The following is a 12,064-nucleotide window of genomic DNA, read 5'->3' as shown; positions in this document are numbered from 1 at the left end:
TCTTGCATCGGATATAGACTGGTGATTTGTTTCTTACATGATAGTATACATGTTTCAATGCCATTCTCCCAAATCATCCCACCCTCTCCCTCTCCCTCAGAGTCCAAAAGTCCGCTCTACACATCTGTGTCTCTTTTGCTGTCTCGCATACAGGGCCATAATTGCCATCTTTCTAAATTCCATATATATGTGTTAGTATACTGTATTGGTGTTTTTCTTTCTGGCTTACTTCACTCTGTATGATCGGCTCCAGTTTCATCCATCTCATTATAATTGATTCAAATGTCTTCTTTCTAATGGCTGAGTAATACTCCATTGTGTATATGTACCACAGCTTTCTTATCCATTCATCTGCTGATGGACATCTAGGTTGTTTCCTTTATAAGACCCAGATAGTAATGTCCCTATATAGCTACCATGTGGGCTTCCCTGGTGGCTCAGTGGTAAAGAATCTGCCTGCCAATGCAGGAGACACAGGTTTCATCCCTGGTTTGGGAAGATCCCCTGGAGACGGAAACGCAACCCCCTCCAGTATTCTTGGATAGGAACTCCCATGGATAGGAGATCCTGGCAGGCTACAGTCCATGGGGTTGCAAAAGAGTTGGACATGACTTAGTGACTAAACGAGTCAGCATCTACCTTGTGGCTTTGTTTGGGGAGCTGGATCTGAAGTGAGCATGAGTCATATATTCATGTCCGACTCTTTGTGACCCCATGGGCTAAAGCATGCCAGGCTTTTCTGTCCTTCATCATCTTCCGGGAGTTTGCTCAGACTCATGTCCATGGAGTAGATGATACCATCCCACCATTTCATCCTCCATCATCCCCTTCTCATTCCCTCCTCCTGCCTTCAATCTTTCCCAGCATTAAGGTCTTTTCTAATGAATTGGTTGTTTGGATCAGGTGGCCAAAATATTGGAGTTTCAGCTTCAGCATCAGTCCTTCCAAAGTATATTCAGGACTGATTTCCTTTTGGATAGACTGGTTTGATCTCCTTGCCGTCCAACGGACTCTCAAGATTCTTTTTCAATACCACAGTTTGAAAGCATCATTTCTTCAGTGCGCAGCCTTTTTTATGGTCCACCTCTCACATCCATACATGACTACTTGGAAATCCACAGCTTTGACTATATGGGCCTTTGTGGGCAAAGTAGTATCTCTGCTTTTTAACATGCTATCTAGTTTTGTCGTAGCTTTTCTTCCAAGGAGCAGGCATCTTTTAATTTCATGTAGTGATATGTGCACTGGCAAAGGCTGTCTCCATCCTTTCTGAGGCAAGGTTGAACTAATTCCATTATCTCTAAGTTTGTGCACTCTCCTTGGTATTGGAAGAATCTGCCTTAGTGGAGAGCAATGCTGAAGCCAGATAGGCTAGAGCAAATGCCTATTGCTCCCTGGGGTGTGTGCACTAGGGTCATTCATGCAAGCTGGTCAGAGTTCCAAGCAGTTTTTAATCTGCTGTCTCAGCAAGCACTGTGTCTTGAAGTAAACAAGCCTGTGTGCATACTCTTCAAGCGTTGAGCCTTAATTTCTTATAGCTTTCTGGTAAGTCCCACTGATTTTCAAGCCAACTATCCTGAAGCTGAGTTTCTGAATATGTGACTTGAACTCATCACTCCCCAGAGAAAACCCACAAGCCTGTGATATCCCCATCTTTCTCTGTGTCCCCTGCTAGGGGTGTAGGCCCTGGCCAGATTGCTTCTCCTCCCTTTCTACTCAAATCTATGTCTAGTGTTGACATAATCCCTCAATTTTTATTTGTTTGGGAAGAGCTTCTTTCCCTTATTTTTGAATATTTTTTTCTTTTTTTTTTTGCTCATATATTTTTGATTGCTGGTTTGTTTCTATCAGCATTTTAAATGTATAATTTCACTCCCTCCTTGCTATTTCTGCTGAGAAATCCCTTATTAGTTTTGCAGGGACTCTCTTGTAACTTGTAATATAACAAGTAATATTCCTCTTGCTCCTTTTAAAAGTCTCTTTGTGTTGGAATTTCAACAATTTGTTTACAATGTGTTTTGATTTATGGTTTTTTTTTTGTATTTCTTTTATTTGGTATTTTTAGACTTTATGAATCTTGATGTCCATTTTCCATCCAGATTTGTAAAGTTTTCTAGCATTATTTCTTTAAGTAAATTTTCCAGTCCTTTCTTTTTCCATTTTTTCCTGGGATACCATTGTCTTAATCTGTTCAGTATGTTATACCAGAATACCATAGGCTAGGTGGCTTGTAAATACTGCTAAGTTGCTTCAGTCATGTCCGACTCTGTGCATCCTCATAGATGGCAGCCCACCAGGCTCCCCCATCCCTGGGATTCTCCAGGCAAGAATACTGGAGTGGATTGCCATTTCCTTTTCCAATGCCTGAAAGTGAAAAGTGAAAGTGAAGTCACTCAGTCATGTCTGATTCTTAGCGACCCCATGGACTGCAGCCTGCCTACCAGGCTCCTCCATCCATGGGATTTTCCAGGCAAGAGTATTGGAGTGGGGTGCCATTACCTTCTCCGGGTTATAAATAAGATACATTTATTTTTCTGTTTCTAGAGACTAAAAGTCCAAGATAAAGGTGCCAGAAGATTTGGTGTCTGGTAAGAGCTCACTTCTCTTGTTTAAAGGTACCAGTTCAATTCATGAGGATTCTGCCTTCATGATTTATCACCTCCGCAAAGTCCCACCTTTAAGTACTATCACACTGGGAATTAAGTTTTCACATATGCATTTTAGGGTACACATCTGTTCAGCATCCATAATGCATACACTGGTTCTCATGATTGTGCCATTTCAGTTCTGCAGCCTTTTTCTCTTTTTTATTAATTTTTATTTTGCTTATCTGACTACATGATTTTGAGTAACTTGTCTTTGAGTTCACCAGTTCTTTCTTCTGCTTAAGTATTATACTGAAACTCTCAACTGAATTTTTCACTTGTATTATTGTATACTTGAGTTCCAGAACTTGTTTGCTTGCCTTTTTATACTTCCTATCTCACTGATATTATTTTTTTCAGGTACAGTTTTCCTGATTTTCTGGTTGTTATCTGTCTTTTCTTCTATCTCACTGAGCTTTTCAAATAATCATTATTTTAAATTCTTTGTCAGGCAAATCACAGATCTCCATTTTGGGGCAGGGTTAGTTACTAGAAATTTATTTCTCCAGTAGTATCATATTTTCCCGATTCTTTGTGTTCCTTGTAGCTTTATGTTAATGTTTGAGTATTTGAAGAAGCTGCCTGTTCTAGTTTTACAGATAAAAGCCTTCAGCAATAACTCTTTATAGAGATTCTGCAAATCTCTCAGACATTTCTCAGACATCTCAGTGCATACTTCACTACTCTCCCTCAAGTTTCAGGGTTTTGCAACTTCTTCCAATCTCATTGAGCTATATTGACTATCATAACCTTTTCTCCCTCTTTATCTAGGAGATAAATGGTATGCTGGCAGGCTGGGTGCAAGCCTCATTGCTCTTTCCTCTCCTGAAAGAATCATGCACCATTTCTCAATATTCCAGAGACATGCAAATGTCTGAGATCCATCTACATCTATTCTTTAGAGTGATGCAATGAAATGCAGAGAAACTTGGTATGAGATTTTCTTCCCTTTTTAGGAAGAAGTCTCAGAATTGCACACCTCTTCTCAAACCAGGGCTTTCCTGGTGGCTCAGATGGTAAAGAATCTGTCTGAAATGCAGGAGACCAGGATTCAATCCTTGGATGGGGGAACATCCTCTGGATAAGAGAATGACTACCCACTCCAGTATTCTTGCTTGAAGAATTCCAAGGACAGAGGTGCCTCTTGGTTTACAGTCCATGGGGTCACAAAGAGTCAGACACTACTGAGTGACTGCCCTTTTACTTTTTTAATCCTACAGTATCATGCGGACTGCTGTTAGGCCCCATATTTTGTCTTTGCTTTTAGCTTGGACCTAGCATCTAAACTATGCTGGATGTCTTAGTCCTCTTAGTGAAGTTTAAGCAGAAATTGGTCCCTTGGGTTGTGATCCAAAGGCTGGGATGTATGATGAGTATTTCTTTCACTTTTCTCTGAGGGCCAAGTTGTAGACAGGATATGTATAAAAATTTAAAGCTCCTATGTCAGTTTTTCTTCTTGGGATGCCCTCTAAATTATCTTGCTAGTTTGCACATCTATTTTATGCACTGAGCTGGACCACATCCCAGATTACTGCAGCTACTAGACTTCTGTGTTCATTTGCACTAAGATCACAACAATTGTCTAATTATGTGAGACCTCTTTAGCAAGCAGTGGCAAAGCTGTTGGTTTTCACTGCCTTGTTTCACTGTCCTTTTTGAACAACCACTCAAAGTAGCTGAAGGTGGGCAATGGACACAGCCTGGATCAAAACACCACAAACAAGCTATTCTTACACAGATTTTAGTAGTCTTCATGAACAAACACTTGTAAACTTGTTATATAATCTTCAATCATGTAACAGAGCAGTGAAATAGTGCATTTTGTGCTCTTTTGTTGATTATTAGGGGAGAGAATTTGCCCAGCAACTCAATTCTTATGATCAAAAATTAGAAAACCATCTCTTCAGTTTAGTTTGCAAACCCAAGATCATGTTCCTCAGGGATTCTGGAGGCAAGCCATGGTTCCAGTAAGATTCACAACTATATTTCAGATCTCCAGGAAGGATGGTGGATAGGAGGCTGGGCATGGGGAAACTCAATTTACTTCAAATGTCTACTAGATAGTCAAGTATTAAAAAAGCATCTTTTTTTTCAGTTTTTTAATTTAAAAAATATGCTATGTTGGCAAGGCACTTTCTATTATTAAAACTGGAAACTCTCATTGTCCTAGTTCCCAAAGTAGCTTACAAACTCTTTGAGATAAATGATATAAAAAATGAAATCAATAAACAAACTTTCCTATCTCTTATAGGAACTTTCATATCTCTTATTATGATTTTTTCCTATCCCTTTGTTTATTGATTTCCTATCTCTTATAGGAAAGTTTGTTTATTGATTTCATTTTCATATCATTTATCTCAAAGAGTTTGTAAGCTACTTTGGGAACTAGGACAATGAGAGTTTCCAGTTTTAATAATAGAAAGTGCCTTGCCAACATAGCATATAGATGGGCTTCCCTGGTGGCTCAGAGGTTAAAGCATCTGCCTCCAATGCGGGAGACCTGGGTTCGATCCCTGGGTCGGGAAGATCCCCTGGAGAATGAAATAGCAACCCATTCCAGTATTCTTGCCCAGAGAATCCCATGGACAGAGGAGCCTGGTAGACTACAGTCCACGGGGTCGGAAAGAGTCAGACACAACTGAGCGACTTCACCACCACCTATAAGAGATAATGACATAAATGAGACAAAACAGTATCTGAGAAAGTGTAAGAAATGTTCATTGTATATTTGTGGAGTCTAAGTTCTTTCAATAACGTGTTGAAAGAACATGGGATTATGCAAGGCATAAAAAACAGCATGTACTAATATAAACTGAAAATTTGAAATTTGGATTAATGCAAATTGAAAACTTGAAAAGCTACCCGTGATTAAGCTTTTGATTCAAGAAGTGTATAAAATTCATTTAAAGAATAGCTATTGACAAATGCATATACAGTGTCCATCATGTTCCAAATCAATTTCAAAAAATCAAATTATTTTGGTATATTTATTTCAAGTTGATACATTATAGATACATTGAATGTGTAACATACATTATAGATGCATTGAAGCTCTGTGTCCTCTTTGATCATCTCCCCTCAGTGTTCTCAGAGAGAGCACTTTCCTTATAGAAGTTATGCACCTTACTTGTCATTTACAAAATATTTTTATTGTATGCATGTGTCCAAATTTAATATTTAACAGAGGTTTTTACTAAATGGTATCACACTGGTCATTTTGTAATGTATCTTTCTCCTTAACTTTATTTTTAAAATATTTTAAATAAATCAGTATTAATATTGGTTATTGATGTATCTACTTTATTTTATTAAATATTTAGGCTTCTTCTTTATTTTTCATGGCTATAATAGTGTTTATGATGTATATTTTTGTATAATCTTCTTAGAAGTCTTAAGTTAGTAATAACTTCTTTAAATTTATGAGAGTACTGAATTCTCCTCTGGAAGGGTTGCACTGATTTCCTCTCTCCTTTTCTCTCTTTCATTTATTCATTCATTCAGTAGATATTAATAAGTATGTATTACATGTCAGTCATAGTGCTGTGCTAGGGGAAAACAATAAAATAAACCCATTTGCCTATCAAGTATAAAACAATGTAATATCATTATGTTAGAAGCTGATATGTGTAATGAAAGCAGAAAAAAGAAAGGGAGGTAGGTGAGGATTAAGGGGAGACAGTATTGCACTTATAAGTAAGGGGGTGGGTCAATCGTAATGGACAATGTTGTGCTGGAGTAAAAACAACTTCAACTTATCATTGACTTTCTTTTTTTTAATATAAATTTATTTATTTTAATTGGAGGTTAATTACTTTACAATATTGTATTGGTTTTGCATACATCAACATGAATCTGCCACAAGTATGCACGTGTTCCCCATCCTGAACCCCCCTCCCTCCTCCCTCCCTGTACCATCCCTCTGAGTCATCCCAGTGCACCATTGACTTTCAACAAATAAGTGTCTATGAGGTACCCACACTGTGAGTGTGTTCAGTGGGACTGGGGCTCTGCTCACCAAAAATCTCTCAGGGACTCAGGATGACAAAGCTCTTCATTGACTATTTTGACATTTTATTTTATTAAATCTTTTCATATTTGTAGTTATAGAAGAACCTTTATTGTTTTTTAGTCACTAAGTCTTGTCTGACTTTTTTGTGACCCCATGAACTGTAGCCCACCAGGCTCCTTTGTCCATGGGATTTCCCAGCAAGAATACTGAAGTGGATTGCCATTTCCTTTTCCAGGAGGTCTTCCTGACTTAAGAATCCATCCCGCAACTCCTCTCTTGGTAGTCTGATTCCTTACCACTGATTCCTTACCTTAATTGAGGTAAAATGTGCACAAAACATTCATATGTACAGCTCATTCATGATGTCATCATATTAATTAAAATTTATTGAGAGAGAATTTCACAACTTGATGTATTCAAATATATTAACTCTCCACCTGTGATTTTTAAAGATTTATTTTAGGACATCCATGGTGGACCAGTGGTAAAGAATCCTCCTGCCAATGCAGGGGACTTGGATTCTATTCTTGGTCAGGGAAGATTCCACATGCTTCAGGGCAGTGAAGCTCATGCGCCATAACTACTGAAGCCTGTGCTCAACAAACATGGAAGCCACCACAATAAGACCTCATACTGCAATTAAAATGTAGCTCCTGCTCACTGCAACTAGAGAAATTTCACACACAGCAATGAAGACCCAATGTCGCCCAAAATAAAAATTTTAAAAAGATTTGTTTTACATTTTAAACTTTCTTATCTACACAGAATTTACATTTTTTATCTTCAACTATAAACACATAATTTATGTGGAGTTTTTGCTGAAATTTAAAAATAACTAAACTATAGGGATAAGTGATATAAAGCCCATGAGAGTAGTATAAATGATGCACTGTGATATCTCACTTTCGCTTTTCACTTTCATGCATTGGAGAAGGAAATGGCAGCCCACTCCAGTGTTCTTGCCTGGAGAATCCCAGGGACGGGGGAACCTGGTGGGCTGCCGTCTATGGGTTCGCACAGAGTCGGACACGACTGAAGCGACTTAGCAGCAGCAGCAGTGATATCTCAAATGTATGAGAGTTCTCAGTGATTGAGGATAGAGAATGCAGAAGTTTTCGTTTTAGCTGAACATGTAGGGATTCTTAGAATTTAGGCAGAAACCAAGGGATTAAGTTCACAGAAAGGAAGGATACAAGAAGGGTTCAATTTGAAGGTACCAGAGACCTAAGGGTAACAAAATTGGAGGGCAGGATGGACTCTTGTAAAGAGCTGATTCTTATTCCTGGTGTTTGGACCTTCTTGTCCACAGGGTCAGATAGGGGCCTGAAATGAATTATTCAGTCTTTGTACCCGTGACGTGCTGAGAAAGGTACAGCACAGTGCCCAGAACCAAGTCAGCACTGGTAAATATTAATTATTTTTTTCACGGTCTTTTCCATTTCTGAATTATGTATTCTAAGTTTGATGCAGCAGACCTTCAAGGGAAATCTTTGAGCCTTTGAGGTTAGGAATAAGGGGAAGGAAGATCACCCTGTCATGGAGAAAGCTTAGACCACATTTGCACATTAGAGCTATAGATGTCTTGAGATTCACAGACGCATAGGAGGTGCATAAATGTTGCCTCTTCTGTTTGGTGCTGAGAAACTGACACCCAGAGATTTTAGTGGCATGACTAAGATTATGCAGTTAGAAGTAAAGGTAATACTTGAACAACAGTTCTGCAAGTTTAAACCAAAATTTTTTTTCTATTATAAAATCCCCTTTGCTGCCATCTGGCTTCCTCTATCCTATCCCAATTGCATGAAAATAGAAAACTGAGCAGAATCAGAAAGTTGAGTTGTTGATCACATTTTAAACTCAGGTTTCTTTGAGTTTGAGAGTCATATTAATGAATTTAGATGCACAATTAGAAAATACAAATTGAATAGTGTTTCATATAAAGCTATAATGGGTTTTTAAATCTGTCATGTGGTATGGAGAAGAGATATGAACTGAAGATACAACACCTGCATCTTCAAGTATTAATTAAGATTTGTATTTACAAAGAGAACATTTTAAATAAGCATGAAAAAGGAAAAATGTGATTTTAATCTGAGTAGTATATTTTAAACTTAATGTACAATATCCTTTTGGAAAAGGAAGATTGCTTTTTGATAGGTGCAGCACCCAAGTGGGAAACACATTCAATTCCCATGTATAGGAGTGGAAATATACAATGTAACTGGTAAAGCAAATGGAAAAACAAAAAACAAAATGGTGGATTATGAGAGTGCCTTAAAAAAAGTAGAGTTCCAAGGATGAGCTGAGGGTGGGTAATATGAATAAATAAGAAACTTCAAAATTCCTCTTTGCTTCTCCAGTCTTGTTAGTTTTTATGCTTGTTTAATGCTATGAAGGGCTGAAGAACAAAATTTTATCCCAATTCCCTAATGTGAAAAAACTGATGATGTAACTTTCCCACTTTTTCTCCTGAATTTAAATATGATTGCCTTGGCTTTGGAATTGTAAAAGCAGCTTCACTGGTGTGGCTCAGATTTACTCTCTGAAGGAACAGGTAGGACTTAAAAGGTATATGCACTATATTATTCGCTTGTCTCATTCCTGGGATGTGGCTTGCCAGCATGTTTCCTCAGAAATTGATAAAGGAGCAAACAAAGTAAGGAGCAAAGACATCTGATTTCTGTTGCTATCCTTAATGTAATTCTGATTTTAGATTTCCTGAAGTCACACACTTTTATTTACTTATTTGCTCTAAGTTCTAAACTCTAAATTTTGCTCTAAGTTCACTACATTACTCTTTACTTATCCATGTATTTCAGATATTATGTGAACTTTTCCTCTATAAATTTCTTCAAACTGTTATACAAATTTCTCTAACCTTGAGAGTGATAAAAAGTCTTTCATTGAGCACTTGAACTTTCCATAACCTGGAACACTATCCCTAACTTAAATAAGTATAGGATAATTAGGTTAAGTATAATTCAGAAAGTTGAAAACTGAAATATTCAGGCAAAGCAGTTGTTGAACAAAACTGATAATTTTTAGACAAGAGAATTTTATTAGTTTCCTAAGAAAACTGAGATACAGGACTAGAGGGATCATGATTAGGTTGCAGCTTTGAGTGTGGTTAAATCAGCTACTCCATCCAATCTTATTAACTCCTATCACTCACTCATTCACTGTGCATGAAATATCTAATATTTTAGACACTGTTTGGGGAGAATAAATGGCATGAGAAAAAATGTTATTCAATTCATTCTTAACTAAAATAATTGCTATTCAGGACATATGTTACTTTTTAAAAAAATTCCTGTAAAAATCATTTGTCTAAATGAAACTTAACATATTAAATGCCTTAGATGTTATCTTGGGGCTTTGAAGGGGACCAAGCAGGACATTCCTGGACTCCTGGCCTTTATCATCTCTGTATCCTGATTGCCCTCCTTGCTCTGTACAAGGTCTGCACACTGAGTACCCTTCTGTGCTGCACCAAATCTATACATCTTCTGGCTCCCGTATTGTATAAGACTGATCCCCTCTTGCTTTCTGTCCTGCAAGAGGTCTTCACCTAGAGCTGCTCTCCACAGTCAGGCTGGGCAGTCTCTGCTCTGACACCCACGGTGGTCCTGCTTTATGGAGCTTCATTGTGCAAGAAACAGTTGAGTAAATTGAAATGTTTAGTAAGGGAAGTGGAATTAATGGAAACATGACAGAAGAATATTTAATGGTATTTCAAATTTCAGTAAACTTAATTTATATTAGTACAATTAACAATATTAATGTTGACATTCGCACCAGCTTTGACTTCAATTTTTGAGTCCTGGATGGCCTACTGTGTTCAAAAGTGGAGTGGGAGCTTTAGTGAATGATTTCATTCTATATTCATATTGTGTTAAAACTTATTGCGTGTTTCTTACTCTAGTTTTCTAATCATCCTATGAGATGAGTCCTTTTATATTCTCAGTTTGGGGGAAAAATAAGTAATTTACAGAGTGTAAACAACTTGTCTGTTGGTATAGTTGTCACCTCCCCAGGTCCATTTCATAATCTCCTCAAAGCTTATGGCCAAAGTGTAACCTGGCCTTTCAGAAATTTGAACATTTGATTTTACATCAGTACAATCTCATATTAAAAAAAATAGTTCTAAGTACTTTTTTGGAAAAATCTTAAACAAATATGTGCATATGAAATTTCTAAAAGTGATGGCTCTTCTTTTCTTCTTCAGTGAGAACTGTAACCATGTGCTCAGGAAATCAAAATTCACAGAATCAAACGTTGAATACTGATTTCATCCTTGTGGGGCTCTTTGGTGAAACCAAACACGCCCTCCTCCTCTACACTGCGACCTTCATCTTCTTCCTGATGGCCCTAGCTGGGAATGCTCTCCTCATCATCCTCATCCGCCTGGAGCCCCGCCTGCACACCCCCATGTACTTCTTCATCAGCCAGCTCTCCCTCATGGACCTCATGTACATATCTGTGACTGTGCCCAAAATGCTCCTGGGCCAGGTGACAGGAGATCATACAATCTCTCCCTCAGGTTGTGGGATACAGATGTTCTTCTATCTGATGCTCGCTGGAGCTGAGACTTTTCTCCTGTCTGCCATGGCCTATGACAGATATGCTGCTATGTGCAGACCTCTCCATTATCCTTTGCTGATGAACCAGAGGGTCTGTGAATGCCTGGTGTCTGGATGCTGGTTCCTAGGAATGGTGGATGGTTTGTTGCTCACACCCATAGCCATGAGCTTTCCCTTTTGTCATTCCAGAAAAATCCTGAGTTTCTTCTGTGAGGCTCCTGCCTTGCTGAAGCTCTCCTGCTGTGACATCTCCCTGTATAAAATGCTCATGTACCTATGTTGTATTCTCATGCTCCTCATCCCCATTGTGGTTATCTCAAGCTCATATGCCCTCATCCTGCACCTCATCCACAGCATTAATTCAGCCAAGGGCCACAGGAAGGCCTTTGCCACCTGCTCCTCACACATGACTGTAGTGTTACTCTTCTTTGGTGCCACCATCTACACCTACATGCTTCCAGATTCCTACCACACAGCTGAGCAGGACATGATGGTGTCAGCCTTTTATACCATCATCACCCCTGTGCTGAACCCCCTCATTTACAGCTTCCACAATAAAGAAGTCACAGGGGCTCTGAGGAGCAGGATGCAATTAGGACTGAGCCTAGAGAAAGTTGTAAAGGGGAAAGTCTAGGAATGACCACAACTCTTTCAGCTTTTATATTATCCCTCCTTTCCTTTCTTCTGCTTTCATTTGTCTGCTGTTTACAGGGTCCCCCAAACTAAGTCTAGTCATGTCTTTCTTCTTTCCTGTGCCTGTGACGTTTCTCCTCCATCCTGTTTATTCATCCTAATTTATCACATTAAATGTAACATTCTTACGGTCCTTT

The 12,064-nt window shown here is 38.5% G+C and overlaps 1 protein-coding gene across 1 annotated transcript; it reads left to right on the top strand.

Annotated features, from left to right (window-relative positions):
* Nucleotides 1–1,460: 1,460 nt before the first annotated feature.
* On the top strand, nucleotides 1,461–12,064 carry LOC138441805 (olfactory receptor 2T3-like). The gene is made up of 3 exons (XM_069592868.1): nucleotides 1,461–1,545; nucleotides 2,545–2,588; nucleotides 10,880–12,064. Exon 3 carries the CDS (start codon nucleotides 10,894–10,896, stop codon nucleotides 11,866–11,868), a length of 975 nt encoding a protein of 324 aa, XP_069448969.1. The 5' UTR covers nucleotides 1,461–1,545; nucleotides 2,545–2,588; nucleotides 10,880–10,893; the 3' UTR covers nucleotides 11,869–12,064.

This window comes from Ovis canadensis, chromosome 5, assembly GCF_042477335.2.
Source record: "Ovis canadensis isolate MfBH-ARS-UI-01 breed Bighorn chromosome 5, ARS-UI_OviCan_v2, whole genome shotgun sequence".
Taxonomy (NCBI): Eukaryota; Metazoa; Chordata; class Mammalia; order Artiodactyla; family Bovidae; genus Ovis; species Ovis canadensis.
This window is presented reverse-complemented; position numbering and strand designations above follow the sequence as displayed.

Excerpts from the sequence above, each read along its gene's own strand:
- LOC138441805 (XM_069592868.1), top strand. The coding sequence starts at position 10,894 with ATGTGCTCAGGAAATCAAAATTCACAGAATCAAACGTTGAATACTGAT.